A 15,479-nucleotide genomic window follows, 5' to 3' on the forward strand; every position below is an offset into this window, starting at 1 on the left:
TCTGCAATTTGACAGCAAGGCTGCAGGGAATTGTAAAAACTGGTATGGGTAAAGGTGTCCTTTCTAATCCAACATCACGTCCACCAACGTTCTAAGAAAAACTACAGAAATGCTGTCGTGTAAATGCCTCAGGGCCATTCTTTAAGATCCTTACTATGGAACACCAAAAGTTTAAAGGTGGCTAACCACTGTGGTTACTTGTCATTTGGTCTAGCCAAACAGTGTCGCTGCCAATGTCGCCGTATACAACAGTTAATTTTCGTGGCAAAAGATAGTCACTCCCTTTCCACAGGCAATAATGCAGTTAGCTGATTGTTCTCTTGCATTATGTGCTGTGATAGAATTGGTTCAAAAGAAAAAAAAAGTACAGTCAGTCTTTTTTTTAGAAAAATCGTCAGCATTTAATGGTTTCCACCATTTTTGACCATATGTTTTCTTTCGATGGTGTTACCTGTGTTTGGGAGGACACATGGGTGACTCATTCTTGGGCCTCTCACCAACTTGGTATTTCCACCAGCGGGCATGAAGAAGCATCCAATTTTCCATCCATTTTATGCCAAATTTCATATTACCAAAAAAGCATATTCACTATATTATACAACATGCTAAATGGGAGCCGAATAGCAACAGCTTTGTGAAGATATATCACCAGGAAGACTGTGTGCAAACAAAGTACAACAAATCAAACATAAGCATATGAATTTTACCTTTATGGTACATTGTAATGCTGTAGAAATTTCCATTCCCTAAGTAAAGCTGATTAAAATAACAAGTGATGTGACAGCTGACATCTGCCAAATAATTGCCGGCAATAGCTTGAGAGCTCTCTGTTTTTAAAACTGGATATACTTATTTAGTTTAAATTCATCGAAAGTATGACATGAAATCACACTATTCAATACATTTCCCAGTATTGAAAATACTTCCTGCAGATACAGGGGATAAAGGTGCAAATCTTTGGAGATTAGCTTTGTTTAGAACCAAAAGGATAACCTTCATAAACCTGTCAGAACTGGTATTAGCTGCTTTAATGGTTGAAAATATAACATAAAAACAAAACCACAACCATCTGCACTCATATGATCTTTTTGTCCAAAATTGTAATTGGGCGAGATTTGTCTTTAAGGTAAATCTGGGAAAATAAGTTCTACATTGTTAGGAGCCCTAAGGAAACAAAAAGAATTGTCTTTTTTTCAGTCAGACGATATTAAAGTCTTCCATTGGTTGGGTCGACCATGTATGTTGCATCACAGCTATCTATACGACACGTAAGCCAGGGCAGTACGATTTGGAGAGCAAGCTGTGGCCCATGTAGCAGGTTCCCCATCTCCACACAGCTGATGAATCCACAGAGAAGGTTACAGTTTGGCACCAGCGGTGTCGCAGGAGTTGCCAGTCAGCATTGAACTCAACATAGGATTGTCTTAGGGACTGCAGCTTCAGATTTTTCCTTGGGGTTTACTCCCCAAGACTTCCCCATGAGTGGGTATAGCCGCAAAGCAGTGGAGATTTGAGTTCAGGGTTTTCCTTCTCCTAGATGAGCTGCCAACCATGGCTGATAAGCCCCATCTGCCGGAAGTGACTGGTTTTAAGGAGCCAGTAACCTGCCTTTGGCCCTTCTTCTGTCTGTAGAACTGGTTCTGCTGGGCTAAGTAGCTAAGCCACAGGTAAAGACCAGGAGCTGGAGATGGTTGTCTCAGGCTATCTGGGATACATGCTATTAGGAGCATTTAATAGGTAGTAGAAGCTTATCTCTACTACCACCCCCGACTTTAACAACCTTGAGCCCCAGACAATCTATTGGACAGCCTCAGACAATCTATCTTTAAGTCTAAGTCTAGTCTTCCTGCTGGTGGACAATTAAATTTCATTTGATTTAGGGCCGAGCAAACTTCTGATAGTCCAATGAGATATTCTTCTCTCAACATCACAGAATTAAATAAATCAGCCTAATATCCTGGTTTTGCTTCATAGGATGATGCTGACTTGGAATAGATGCTACAATAAATTTTTAAAAATAATTCATCGTGTGAAGTACTTAACAAGATTAGGACCCATTATATGAATGCAAATAATGCAGTACCAATATCTAAACACCATAAGCACTATAACTATGTACTTTAGTTGCTTATCCTTGCCAGAGAAAATAGATTGGAATAAATAGACTTGACAAATTTTCTCCCTGTGCAGACTGATAGTTTCAAGTGCTCACACATGTATGATTACTTTCATCGTTAAGCTCTCAGTGCTTGGTTTAATGTCATACCATTAGTCACTTGATTTATTTAGCAAATGATATAGTTACTTATCAGATTTAAAACAGGCTTCCACAGGATAGTGGTTACCTAATGAGGCGATACTTGTAAGGCTTGAGTAACAAAATGCATATTGACTCATTAGTTCACTGACTGATAATAGGTTTGTTTAGTTACATGCTTAAGCATAATTCCTAAACTAGTCATGCCTTAAAATAACAAGGCACTAAAATAGTTGCCTAGTCTGATATTTAAATGGTCTCCAGGGGCACAATGTTTCATTGCATGATACAAAGCCCCACTTTATTTATGTTTTAGGAATTGTATTTGTAAGTTAATTTCTGTTTCTGTCAAATGTCTTCATTTTTGTTTTCTCCAAACAGAAGGCACTTCAATGAAATTTGTTTTTTATGATAATTTATCACCTGTTGTAGTAATTGATTGAAAGTGTCTCAATGGTGGCCAACTGCACTGGGGAGTTTACAACAGGGTTCGATTTTTTCTCATCACTAGAATGGCTCGATCATTACACTGGGTACTCCAAACCACTTATGCTTTTCAAAAACTTTAAAACTGCCAGCATAGCAACATTGTCCATTTTGAGACTTAATCACCCTCTGGCAAAAGCAGCTGAATCAATGGGACAATATTATGCATGGATTTGTATCAGCTTGGCTTGATTAGCAGTGCTCATCATCAAGACAATTTGGATTTAAGCCTCGATGCAGATTTTGAGAATAAAATTTTGACCGACTCTCCAGTGTCACATCAGGGAAATATTCTGTTATAGGCCCTATCTGCTTTTTCAGTGGCTCAGTTGGATGTTTTCAGTCACTGCTGAGAGTAAAACAGGGACGTGTCCCAGTGGACAAGCCAGTAACACGCTCTCAACTGTCACAAACATATTTAACTTGTCATCCGTTGGAGTGCCTTTAGTGGATTTATTTGTGTGTAAGGAAAATTCTGCCAACTTTCTATCCATAAAAATCTGCTGTGAATGAAACTACTTTAATTGTGATCAATTCAATAGTACAGCCTTGTCAATGCAAGAGTTTTAAAACACAGATTAGATGTTCACCTGGATTTGGAGGCAACTGTAATACACACTAGACACAGTTTTTAACCAAGCAACTTTTGGAAGAGGGAAGTCATTAGATAAATTATAACAAAGCTGCAGCTAATACAGCTGGTTCAATAGGTAAATTTTATGTCAGAGAAATGTATACAATATACATCCTGAAATTATTTTTCTTTGCAAGCACCCATGAAAATAGAGGAGTGCCCCAAAGAATGAATGACATTTAAATGTTAGAACCCCAAAGCCCCCCACCCAGCTCCCCGCATGCACAAGCAGCAGCAAGGCAATGACCACCCCCCCCCACCAGCAAAAAAGCATCAGCGCCCTCCACCGAGCACTCAAGCGTGCAGCAAAGCATTGGTAAAGACACAGACTTGCAGTACCCTGAAGACTACTTGTTCACCTGGTAATTTGACATACCACAGACTCTCTCTCCTTAATAAGAGAAAAAGAGGTGTCCCCGTTTCATAGCAGGAGGGGAGACATAACAAGCAACTCGCTGATTTATGATGTTGAAAGTCTGTGAGCCACTTTTTCCGAGCTCAGATCTCTGGACACACAGCCAGTAGCTAAGCCGCTGCTCCCGATGTTCCGTGTTCTCCCATGATGACGCATTCGGGGGAACCAGCCTTGAATCAGCCTGTCTCCAGAGACATGAAAATCCGGCACCCTGAAGGAGCAGTAGTCTTCCAGGCCACGTTCTTGGGATATGAAAAAGCAGCTGGTCGTGAGGCTTTGAGAACGTGTCCCATTCCCACAAACAACTGAAGTCAGTGTAGGTCAGGTTCTTCAAAAGGACCTTGAAAATGAAGAAAAGAGATTTCAAAGTTAGAAATACAGCTGTTTCCGAAGATGCAAGCAAAGGAGTCACCGTTTAGCGCCATTCGCTCTGGCCTCCGAAGTAATTAGATTGTATGGAGGAATCAAGGATAGAAATTCAAAAAGGCAAAAAGTTGGATTGTTGGCTTAGCTTAAGACACTCCACTGATTTAAAGATCATGTTATTTCTATAGTCTGCTGCCACTTTAAGGAAATGGATGTTGGTAGTTTTGACATTTATATTGCTGGAAGGTGGAACTCTATCAGAGATTAGCACCTGCTCACTGTCCAAATAGTTTATTAAAACAACCCCACTGACTAATGCAATTTATTTTATGCCCACTGAGGATATTTCTGGCAAATACCTAGTCAGTTCAAGTCTGGTACATACAGGCCTATTTCCTGTAAGGTTCAAAAGGGTCATTATTAAAACCTCACTCCTTTTATTGGCTGTGCACTGTCTGCTGCTGGAACTTCAGTCAATATCATGCAATCTGTTTGATGTAGAATGAATACAGGCTTAATTTAGATTTTTCAAAAATATTGGGATTTGTTTTCACTTTGTTATTTAGCCCAAAATTGATTTCTGACTCTTCTGACAATGTAACTATGAACAATGTAATCATTGCTCTTCTAGAAGACCTCAGCTGGATGTTTTAAAGAATTTCCTGGTGTGTTCAGGGGAATCATTTAAAACTGAACTAGAACATTCTCTCACTGAATGTTCTTGCAGTGTTTGTTTTCTTCCCCCCTCTTACCTGTTAATCCTTGTCCAGCCAAAGGCTTTCCTTGGATCTGGGAAAGCCCTGCTGAAAACCTTCTTGCACTCCCTGAAAGCTCATATAGGACAGGGACATGTGAATATTCAATTTCTCGAAACAGCTTTTTCTGTGTATTTTTCTTCCTGGAATTTCTCTCTCTCATTTCTTCTCATCACCACCAATATCATGCAAAATGCACTTTTGCCCTCCATATAAGATCCCGAATTCTGGTATTATTCCAAAATCTCAAAATGATCCTTACCTTCATGCATTTCCCTTCCTCCTACATTAATCATGCTTTTAGTTCACAGATTTTGGGTCATTTACCTGCCCTTTTCATCTTTAGAACCTTTGTACCACTGTATACCAAAGGCCTTCTCTTCAACTCATAAAGTTAACAAATTGCCTTGTTTTATTTCCGTATTCATGTAGCTATTCTATATATTTTAAAGTTTAATGGGCTAAGTATTTTTACTTTACAATAACCTTTATGTGAGCTTTATCTATTGCACCATGGACTATATTTTGAAATGATTGATTTCTGTTTGGTAGAGAAATGGCTCAGAGGCTTGTTGTTCACCCATTCAGAACGCAGAAAATGATTCAGCCATTCCGTCTATAATAAAGTCACAGCAGACCCCCATTGTATGTCATCACTTCAATAGATCAATTATGTCTGGCTATCTTACAGAAGCAGCTTTGTGTTAATTTTTAGTTGCATTACAGTGCAATTTACTCAACAAAATAATTTCCTTTCAAACAATGTTTATTTTTTTTAATTAAATAAGAGACTCAGAGGTTAATTTTGAGGGAAATAGAGGTCCAACGGCATTCAAAGCGTCTGTATAATACAATTGATTTCTATATTTGTGTCAGCCTTCCCTCCCACCACTCCAAATCTGAGTCCACAATAATTCCTCTCAACTCTTCTTCAGTTATTTGAGTGGATGAAAATTGGATGCTTGAGAATACTCCATGGAGGAAAAAGGGTTTTTTCGGTTCATTTTTGTAATGGTCTAATACCATGATGGTATCCACCAAACGGGGTCATTGAAACTGCAGAGCTTTAACCTTTGGGGGGGATCAATCTAATGGACACACATTGATCTTCTCGGGGAGGGGGGGAAGGGGAATCCAACAGGACCTCTAAGTTCACAATTCCTGTTTTTTTTATATCACGATAAAGTTTATTTTTACCAGCTTAAGTATTCCATTTGACCTTATACCTGTGGTGTACAATACGGCTGTGTAAGTACAGATTTAATCATGCTAGAAACCAGCTAGCACAGATCAGAAAATAAGGGAGCTAGAACTGGTGTACTGAATAAAACTGATTGCAGTTCTATGAACAAACATGTGTAACTCAAAAAAATTGAACCATTGTAATGTTGTTTTATTTTAAAGAATAAATTATTTTTATTGCCTATATTTCATAATATTGCATCTACATGGGAACTCCCCTTATTTTTGAGTTTGGTTTACAACAAATAAGATTTAAGTGTAAGCAGAAAACAGATTGATTTTCAGATATTAACAACTATCAATGTTAAAGTGGATTTTCGCTGTTATTGATTATATCCATATTGGTTCAGAAATTTATAGAAATGTAGAACTTTAATGTTTTCGTCATAGATAGTAAGAAGATATTAAGTATTTACAAACCCGAATGAATAATGAAAATTAACCTTGTATTTCGGAATGTAGGGAATGCCACTACAAGCCAGTAAAGGTTACACTCATCTACTTGGACAACCTCTTGAATTTTTGTTCTGCCACCAGGAGCGGGTTCATAATAGCCCATCCCCAGAACCATCCCTTGAAGATAATCAACGGCCTGGGAGTCACCCATCTTCACATCAGAGCAGCAGTGTATCTAGCTCGCCATCCCAACATGACATTGCCTCTGACAGGATATGTAAGCAAGTTTCTTTTGTTGTTAAACATTCAGAACTATTATACACTGCCCAGTAATTCCAGATCTGACTTGATTCATTTAATTACCTCTGAGATTTGACCCCCCAGTGTAAAATGCAGCCTAACTTAAATGGAATATTGCAGAGCTGCACAGATTTATTTTCCTCTCTATTCTTATATTGGTGTTGGCATATGCAATGCTATTAAATAGGATAGGAAACTTCGTTTGTTAAATTCCAGAAATAACCTTGCCTGAGATAGTGTTGGTCACCTTGGATTTCCTATTTTGAGGCTGCAAGATTATTTTGTTCATTTAACACGTTTACACTGAATGCCATTGGCAGGTTGCCATGATTATCAATGGGTAGATGACTACAGAGAACTGGAATGAATAAAAGTGGTGTCAATGTTCCTAAGCTTATAATTAGCAATTTAATGTTGAGTGGATTTACAAAAAAAAGTCAACATTTTAAGAAGCTGAATATTTTCCAGACTCCACAAACCAATCAAAAACAATTATGCACCTACAAACTTCCATAGATTTCCCATGTCATTGAGACTGTAATTCAAATATTTGTAATTGTGACTCTTCTAATGACAGTATTTGGAAAGTGATGTATGTAAAGGTTTCTATGGAAACTGCAAAGTAAGCACATTGTACCAATTTCATAACATTGAAAATCTATATTGATCTTAGCTATGGACACAGTTATCCTCTCTATTTTTTTTTTGGTTTCAACGCTGACCCTGTCTAAAATCCTGTGCCCACAGTTCTAATGTGGTTTGCTTATGTAAATTTGTCACTATTACAAGCAATCTGGACCCTTAGGCTCTTAAAAAAAATGTCTGATTCACTGATTTTGTTTTATCTCTCTCAGTAACTGCCATTTTTGATGATCAACATAATGAATTTAAAAATTTTTTAATTTATTGGCAAATTCACTGTAACATGATTGAATTTATCAGTGTTTGTGCTAAATTTATATTAATGTTATCATTTAGTTTAATACTAAAAGCTTCAGCTTCTTCAAAATACTGTGTTTTGGACAACATTTTTGTCTAGAGCTGTGATTGAGCCAGTTATTCTTTGTGCAGCCTCAGCCTCTATCACATTTAATGTTTCAGGACATGTTGCTTTCGCATAGTCAACTAATTTGATAGCTCATTTCTTTAGCTTCCTGTTGCATACGTTCTAAATATAATTTTGAAAAATAAGTGCAAGAAGGTCACATTAAGTTATTTTATAAATGTGTATGATATTGGTATGGGCGGAAGTAGTGGGGAAATGAATCACCATGACATAACTACATACATTGTTACTTTAGCTTGATATTTTTTGATACTTTTCAAAAGGTCTACTTAGCTGTGGATATATACAGCAGACAGGAGGTGTAAAGGGAAAACTGAGCAAATGGGTTAAGGGAGAGTGAAAATAGTAGCTAGTTTGTTAGAAAAGTAGAGGGGAAAAACAGCATTCTTAATATTTGTAATTTAATGTTAGTTCAAAATAAATTCAGGATGATCTCCAAATAGAAATTGGAGGAGAATAAGAAGGAAATAACTTGAGGACATAGAGCCTTAAGTTTTTTCACTAACTGCTTTGGGCAGCAGAACATATGAAAGAAAATAGAGATTTTCTTTCAATGGGATTGAGAAATATCAATGGGCTGGACAGGTAGTTCATGTGGGAAGTGGTAACAATAGCAAACAGGAATAAAAAGTAGAGAGCCAAGGAGTGAGATCATGATGGGGAAGATTAAAGAAACACATTGTGCAATAATCCCACAATTTGTAGCCTTTGAAGACCTTGTCTTAATAATAGACTGTTATCTTTGAATCAGAAGGATGTAACTTTAAACTGTTTTCTGCAAACTGAAGCACATGTACTATAATACTACTAGACAGGTATATGGAGGAATTTAAGGTGGGGGGATATATGGGAGACAGGCTTTAAGGGTCGGCACAACATTGTGGGCTGAAGGGCCTGTACTGTGCTGTACTATTCTATGTTCTGTGTGCTATAATTGCACTAAGATCTGTGGCATTCAAGTCTGGTGATCCAAGGCTATACAAAAAGGCCAGGTACAACTTGAGGGCTATCTCAAGCACAATAGGACAATTGCAATCGAGGGTAGAGGTGGAATTGGATGCACATCAACTCTGGCAGGGTTTGCAGGCCATTACTTCCTATAAAGTAAAATCTAACATCATGAATGGCAGAGATGCTTCACTCCCAGACGAGCTCAATGCCTTTCATGCACGCTTTGAAAGGGAGAATAAAACTAAAGCTATGAGGATCCCCGCAGCACCTGGTGACCCTGTGATCTCAGTCTCGGAGGCTAATAGCAGATTGTCTTTCAAGATGGAGAACACTTGCATGGCGACAATCTCTGATTAGGCACCTGGTAGGGTTCTGAAAACCTGCGCCAACCAACTGGCAGGTGTGTTCAAAGACATTTTCAATCTCTCATTTTTACAGTCAGAAGTTCCCACCTGCTTCAAAAGGGCAACAGTCATACCAGTGCCCAAGAAGAGTTGGGTGAGCTGCCTCAACAACTATCATCCAGTAACACATTTACAGCAATGAAGTGCTTTGAGAAGTTGGTGATGGCTAAAATCAACTCCTTCCTCAGCAAGGGCTTGGACTTACTGCAATTCATCTATCAGCACAACAGGTCTACAATAGGTGCAATCTTACTGACTCTTCATGTGGCCTTGGATCACCTGGACAATACTAACACTACTGTCAGGCTGCTGTTTATCAGCCACAGCTCAGCATTTAACACAAACGCTCCTATGGGTCTGATCAAAAAGCTCTAAAACCTGGGTATTTATACCTCCCTCTGCAACTAGATCCTCAATTTCCTCACTGGGAGACCATAGTCTGTGTGGATCAGAAATAGTGTTTGCACTTCATTGTTAATCAACAATGACACACCTCAGAGGTGTCTGCATAGCCTACTGCTCTACTCTCTCTATATCCACGACTGTGTGGCTAGGCACAGCTCAAATGCCATCTATAAATTAGTTGATGACACAACCATTGTTGGCAGAATTTCAGATGATCTCGAGAAGGTGTACAGGAATGAGAAATCTCAGCCAGTGGGTGCAACAACAACCTTGCACTCAGCATCAGTGAGACCAAAGAACTGATTGTAGATTTCAGAAAGGGTAAGATGAGGGAACACAGACCAGTCCTTATATAGGGACCAGAGTGGAAAGGGTGGGCAATTTCAAGTTCCTGGGTGTCAACATCTCTGAGGATCAATCCTAGGCTCAGCAGTTATAAAGAAGACATGATAGTGGCTATATTTCATTAGGAGTTTGAGGAGATTTGGTATGTCACCAAAGACACTCACAAACTTCTACAGATGTACCATGGAGAGCACTCTGACGGGCTGCATCACCATCTGGTATGGGGGGAGGGGCACTGCACAGGATTGAAATAAACTGCAGGAAGTTTTAAACTCTGTCAGCTCCTCATGGGCACTAGCCTTCCTAGCATTCAGGACAAATCTTAAAGGAGCGATGCCTCAGAAAGGTGGTAACCATCATTAAATGTCCCCATCACCCTGAACGTGCTCTCTTCTCAATGCTACCATCAGAGAGGAGGTCCAGGAACCTGAAGGCACACACTCAATGACTCAGGAACAGCCTCTTCCCTTCTGCCATCAGACTCCTGAATGAGCATTAAACCCATGAACAATACCTCAGTCCTTTTCTCCCCTTTTGCAGTTTTCCACTGCATATTTAATTGATTTGAAGAAGATTTGTATAGAAATGTTCCTAAAATTAATTTCCTTCTGTTTTTTCCAACCAATGATTTCCAGTTGGAATAACAGAATACAACAGGGATTTATTAAGAAAGCAACCTATTGTATTATTTAGACACTTGGCTTTTATTCAATCACGAATAGTTTCAAAGTTTAAAGTAAATTTATTATCAAACTAAGTATATGTCACCATATACAACCCTGAGATTAACTTATTTTCTTGTGGGCATACTCAGTAAATCCATAATAGAATAAAAACCACAATAGAATCAATGAAAGATCACACCAAATTGAGCATTCAGACAGTGTGCAAAAGACAACAAACTGTGCAAATACAATAGAGAGAAATAATAATAATCAATAAATAAGCAATAAATATCAAGAACGTGAGGAGAAGAGTCCTTGAAAATGAGTCTGTTGATTGTGGGGCAAGCGAAGTTGAGTGAAGTTAGCAACACACACAAAATGCTGGTGGAACACAGCTGGCCAGGGAGCATCTATTGGGAGAAGTACAGTCGACGTTTCGGGCCGAGACCCTTCGTCAGGACCTAACGAAGGAACTCGGCCCGAAATGTCGACTGTACTTCTTCCTATAGATGCTGCCTGGCCTGCTGTGTTCCACCAGCATTTTGTGTGTGTTGCTTGAATTTCCAGCATCTGCAGATTTCCTCGTGTTTGAGTGAAGTTATCTCCTTTGGTTCAAGAACCTGGCGGTTGAGGGGTAATAACTGTTCCTGAACCTGGTGGTGTGAGTGCTGAGGCTCCTGTACCTTCTTCCTGGTTGCAGCAGCGAGAAGAGAATTTGAACTGGGCGAAGGGGGTCCCTGATGATGGATGCTGCATTCCTGAGATAACGCTTCATATAGCTGTGCTCAGTGGTAGGGAGGGCTTTACTTGTGATGTATTGGGCCACATCTAATACTCTCTGTAAGATTGGCTTTCAGGGGCATTGGTGTTTCCATATCAGGTAGTGACGCACTCTGTCTGTAGAAGTCTATCAAAGTTTTAGATGTCATGCCGAATCTTCACAAACGCCTAAGGAAGTAGAGGCACTGCTTAAGAGGCTGTTGTTAGGGCACCGCTCAGCCGGGTTTTCAATCTCCCTCTATATGCTGATTTGTCACCTCCTTTGTCTCAGCCTATGACAGTGGTGTTGCAGGCAAACTTGAATGTGGCGTTGGAGCTGTACGTAGCCACACAGTCATAAGTGTAAAGCAAATAGAGTAGAGGCTGAGCACACAGCCTTGTGGTGCATCTTTGCTGAGGAAGGTCCTGGAGGAGATGATATTGTCAATCCAAATTGACTGGGGTCTGCAAGTGAGGAAATTGAGGATCCGAATTGCACATAGAGGTATTGAAGCCAAGATCTTGAAACTTATTGATTAGTTTTGAGAGGATGATAATGTTGAATGCTGAGCTGTAATCAATAAAGAGCATCCTGATGTATGCATCTATGTTGTCCAGATGTTCTAGGGTTGAGTGAGGAGCCAATGAGGTGGTATCTGCTGCAGACTTGTACAATTTGGAATGTATCCAAGTCTCTTCTCAGGCAGGAGTTGATATGTTTCTTCACCAGCCTCTCAAAGCACTTCATCACTGTGGATGTAAATGTCACAAGATGATAGTCATTGAGGCAGATTACCACGTTCTTCATAGGCACTGGTATATTTTGAAGCCCACTTGAGCCAGCTGGGTACTTCTGAAGGCTGAAGCAAGAGGTTTAAGATCTCAGTGAACACGCCAGCCAGTTGATCAGCACGGGGTTTTAGTACTTGGCCTGGTACCCTGTCTGGGACAGATGCTCCTTGTGTGTTCACCTTCCTGAAGTCTGTTTGCACATCAGCCTCAGAGACTGAAATCACAGGATCACCTGTGGCTGTGGGAGTTTGTGATAGTTCCTCCATGTTTTGATGCTCGAAGTGAGCATAGAAGGCTTTGAACTCATTGGGAAGTGAAGCCCTGTTTTTGCTTGATTTAACTCTACAGGAGGTGATGTAGCATTTAAGCCCAACCACGAATGTGAAGCATTCTTCATTTGGAATTGCCATTTCGTCTGTTGAATAGCTTTCCAGAAATCATGCCTGGACCTCCTGTAACTTTCTTGATTGCTAGACTTGAATGCTTCTGATCTATCTCTCATAGTTCACCCAGGTGTATGGGTCAGATACACACTAAATGCTTTAGCCTGATTTGTCTGGTAACTGGGACAATCAGAAGGCTTAAGCTTCTCAGAGGGACGCAGGGCTACAACAGTTATTACAAAATATCATAGGTGATATACAATGCTTATGCATATAGCATAAAACACCATAAATTTCTGAAATTTGTTTCTTTTATAAACATAGTTTTTAATAATACAAGATTTTGTTTCTTGTCCGTATCCAATTCATTTGTTTACACATTGATTGTACTTGTTCACTGAGCATTCTCCTTTGATTAATCAGTCCTTTCTTTAGTTTATTGTGAGTTTTTTTGTTCCATTTAAACAAAATTTGAGCTAATTACCAGAAAATTTACAATTCCAGTTCATGAGATATCACTTCCTAAGCGCAAAAACCAGTAATGGCCCACTCAAATTTGCCATTTGTAGAGAAAAAGTCATCTCATATTCACGTACAATTTGGGGGTACATTTGGAATCTTCAATGCTTGGTCAGTAAATGGGCAGGATAGGGGAGAAGAACTGCTCATTAGAAACCCTGTTGTATTTGCATTTCCATGGATTTTGGTGGGGAAAATAGTATATTTCATATTGCCATTGTCTAAGAACTATTTTCAATATTATTATTATTACATCACATTAACTAAATGCAAAATGTTCATAGGGCGTTTTAAGCCTGTAAGTGGAGTTCATTTAGTGACTATACAAAAATAATTAGAAATTATTTCAGAATAAATGACAAAATATTAATTTTCTATTTAGAACATTTGGCAACTACACCTTTGTTATCCTAAGAGTTTAATAACTTAAAACAAACATTTTATGCAATTAATTTTAAAAGTAAATATTTTCTCAAGAAATTGCATCGTTATCGTAATTTCGTTTTCAACAGCACTTTTTGTTCCAAAGTGGACTATTTAAAGGCTTAATCAACAGGAGGAAATGATATCTAGAACAGCTCATCCAGAAAGGTGGCATTGCATTAAATCTAATTTTATTTTAGTGATTTAGTGGAATTTGTGTTCAACTATTACCTTAAGGGAAGAGAGAGATCACGGTTGCTTTAAAAATTTAAATAAATTTTATTCTATTCAGAAATTGGCTCAATATTTTAGGTACTAAAATGTTTAATGTCTGGCATTTGTGAGAATGAGGACGACTGGAAAAATTTCTGGTACTGTTTCAGCAGAGTAAACTATGGAACATTGTAATTCTTTGCCAACAGCTGGTCAGCCAGGGACGAGAGAAGGAGAGATCATTGATCATGATAATGGTCCCAATATAAAGAGAAGCCAAAAGGAGAAAGGTAAGACAGATCCATGAATTAGTTCAGTTTAAGGAAAATAAAGAATAAACAACTATATAACTGTATCCTTAATGCCTCTCAAACATGCTTAATTTCTTAAGGGATATATTAGAAAGTTCTTCTTCGGTTAAGTTCATAATTTCTTTGTCACTTGCCAATATAATTTTAGACCCATCTGTTTCCCTTCTGCCATTCTCTTGTGCATTCTAGTTTCATCATCTTATCCTTCCTTTTCTGAAATCCATGACTTTTAAGTGGATTAATGCCAGTGTTAAAATACTGTGGGAACAAATATTTAAGTGAATGACCTTAAGATAGAAGGAATTCAGTAGTGATATACAGTTTATGGATATTGGCAATGTGTTAACTGGGACACATGCAAAATATGTTTCTGTGGTGATCTGAGAACCCTTAAACAAAACCTACATGAACAGCAGTTGCTATAAGTTGGGTCAGTATTATCTTGCGAATAAGTTAAAATAAAGAACTGCATGTTTTATACATTCGGGTTGATATATTGTTGCATAACATTTCCCTCTGCAGTCATTTTCTTCCATTTAATCGTGAGGAGAAATTTCCAATAAAAATTTAGCTTGGGTTAGGCATTGATCCTATCAAGAATTCTTATTGCTTTTATTATCATCGATCCAGAGTTTGGTATGAAACAAAAAGTCATTCTTATTCAGTGAAATTAATATACAAACCCCAGAGTAGTGCAATTAAAGGCCTTAAAGTTGATCGATATTGGGAAATATGTGTTAAATAAGGAGCAGACAGTGGACCAATTAGTGCTCACAGCCACATTCTACAGCAAATAAGGCTCAAGGTACAATAGGTTTCATATCAGACCTTGCTTATTTTGAACACTAGAGGCCTTACTTTCTCATGAAGTTTAACAGGAAGAGGTGCCTAGAATTTGTTAGTAAAAAGAGCATTTAGGATTTCAAGAGTCAGAGCTGGCATTGATGGCGAGTGGTGTGTATGTGCTTGGGGTCGAGGTCAATTGGGTGGCGACAACAGGGCACGTAATTGGGTTAGGATAGTGGTCATTCGTTGCTGAGACTTGGGCGCTTAGGATCCCAAGGAGGAACCGTTATGAAAGTCAAGTTCTTACCTTAGAGAATCCACTTGATGTAGGTTCCTGGTGCTGCATTTAGTAACACAGTAGGCCTCACAAGTGCTGTGAAAATCTGCTTCTGTACAATTAACCCACACTATCCATGGATTCTGCATGCTTGGATGAAAATCACAGACTTGCAATCGAAATTTTCAGTTGGGCACTGCTTTACATTTCCTACCACCTCCACTTGTGGCGCATTAGTCACACAGTGGAACTGCTACGCTCTTCATGTTATTTCCTGGCAAAGTTGCATCATATAGCATGCAAATTCATTTCTCTGTGGTACAAGTTCT

General features: G+C 38.8%; 1 protein-coding gene across 5 annotated transcripts in view; it reads left to right on the top strand.

Moving 5' to 3' along the window:
* dacha (dachshund a) overlaps positions 1 to 15,479 on the top strand; it is a 376,942-nt gene that overhangs the window by 262,790 nt on the left and 98,673 nt on the right. For 3 of the 5 annotated variants that reach the window (XM_073058389.1, XM_073058391.1, XM_073058393.1), the window contains 2 exons: positions 6,618 to 6,828; positions 13,986 to 14,066. In XM_073058389.1, the coding sequence (XP_072914490.1) occupies positions 6,618 to 6,828; positions 13,986 to 14,066 (292 nt within the window). The remainder of the gene's footprint in view (positions 1 to 6,617; positions 6,829 to 13,985; positions 14,067 to 15,479) is intronic. The other 2 variants (XM_073058390.1, XM_073058392.1) reach the window with 1 other exon arrangement.

The sequence above is a fragment of the Hemitrygon akajei genome, chromosome 10 (assembly GCF_048418815.1).
Source record: "Hemitrygon akajei chromosome 10, sHemAka1.3, whole genome shotgun sequence".
NCBI classification, from domain to species: Eukaryota; Metazoa; Chordata; class Chondrichthyes; order Myliobatiformes; family Dasyatidae; genus Hemitrygon; species Hemitrygon akajei.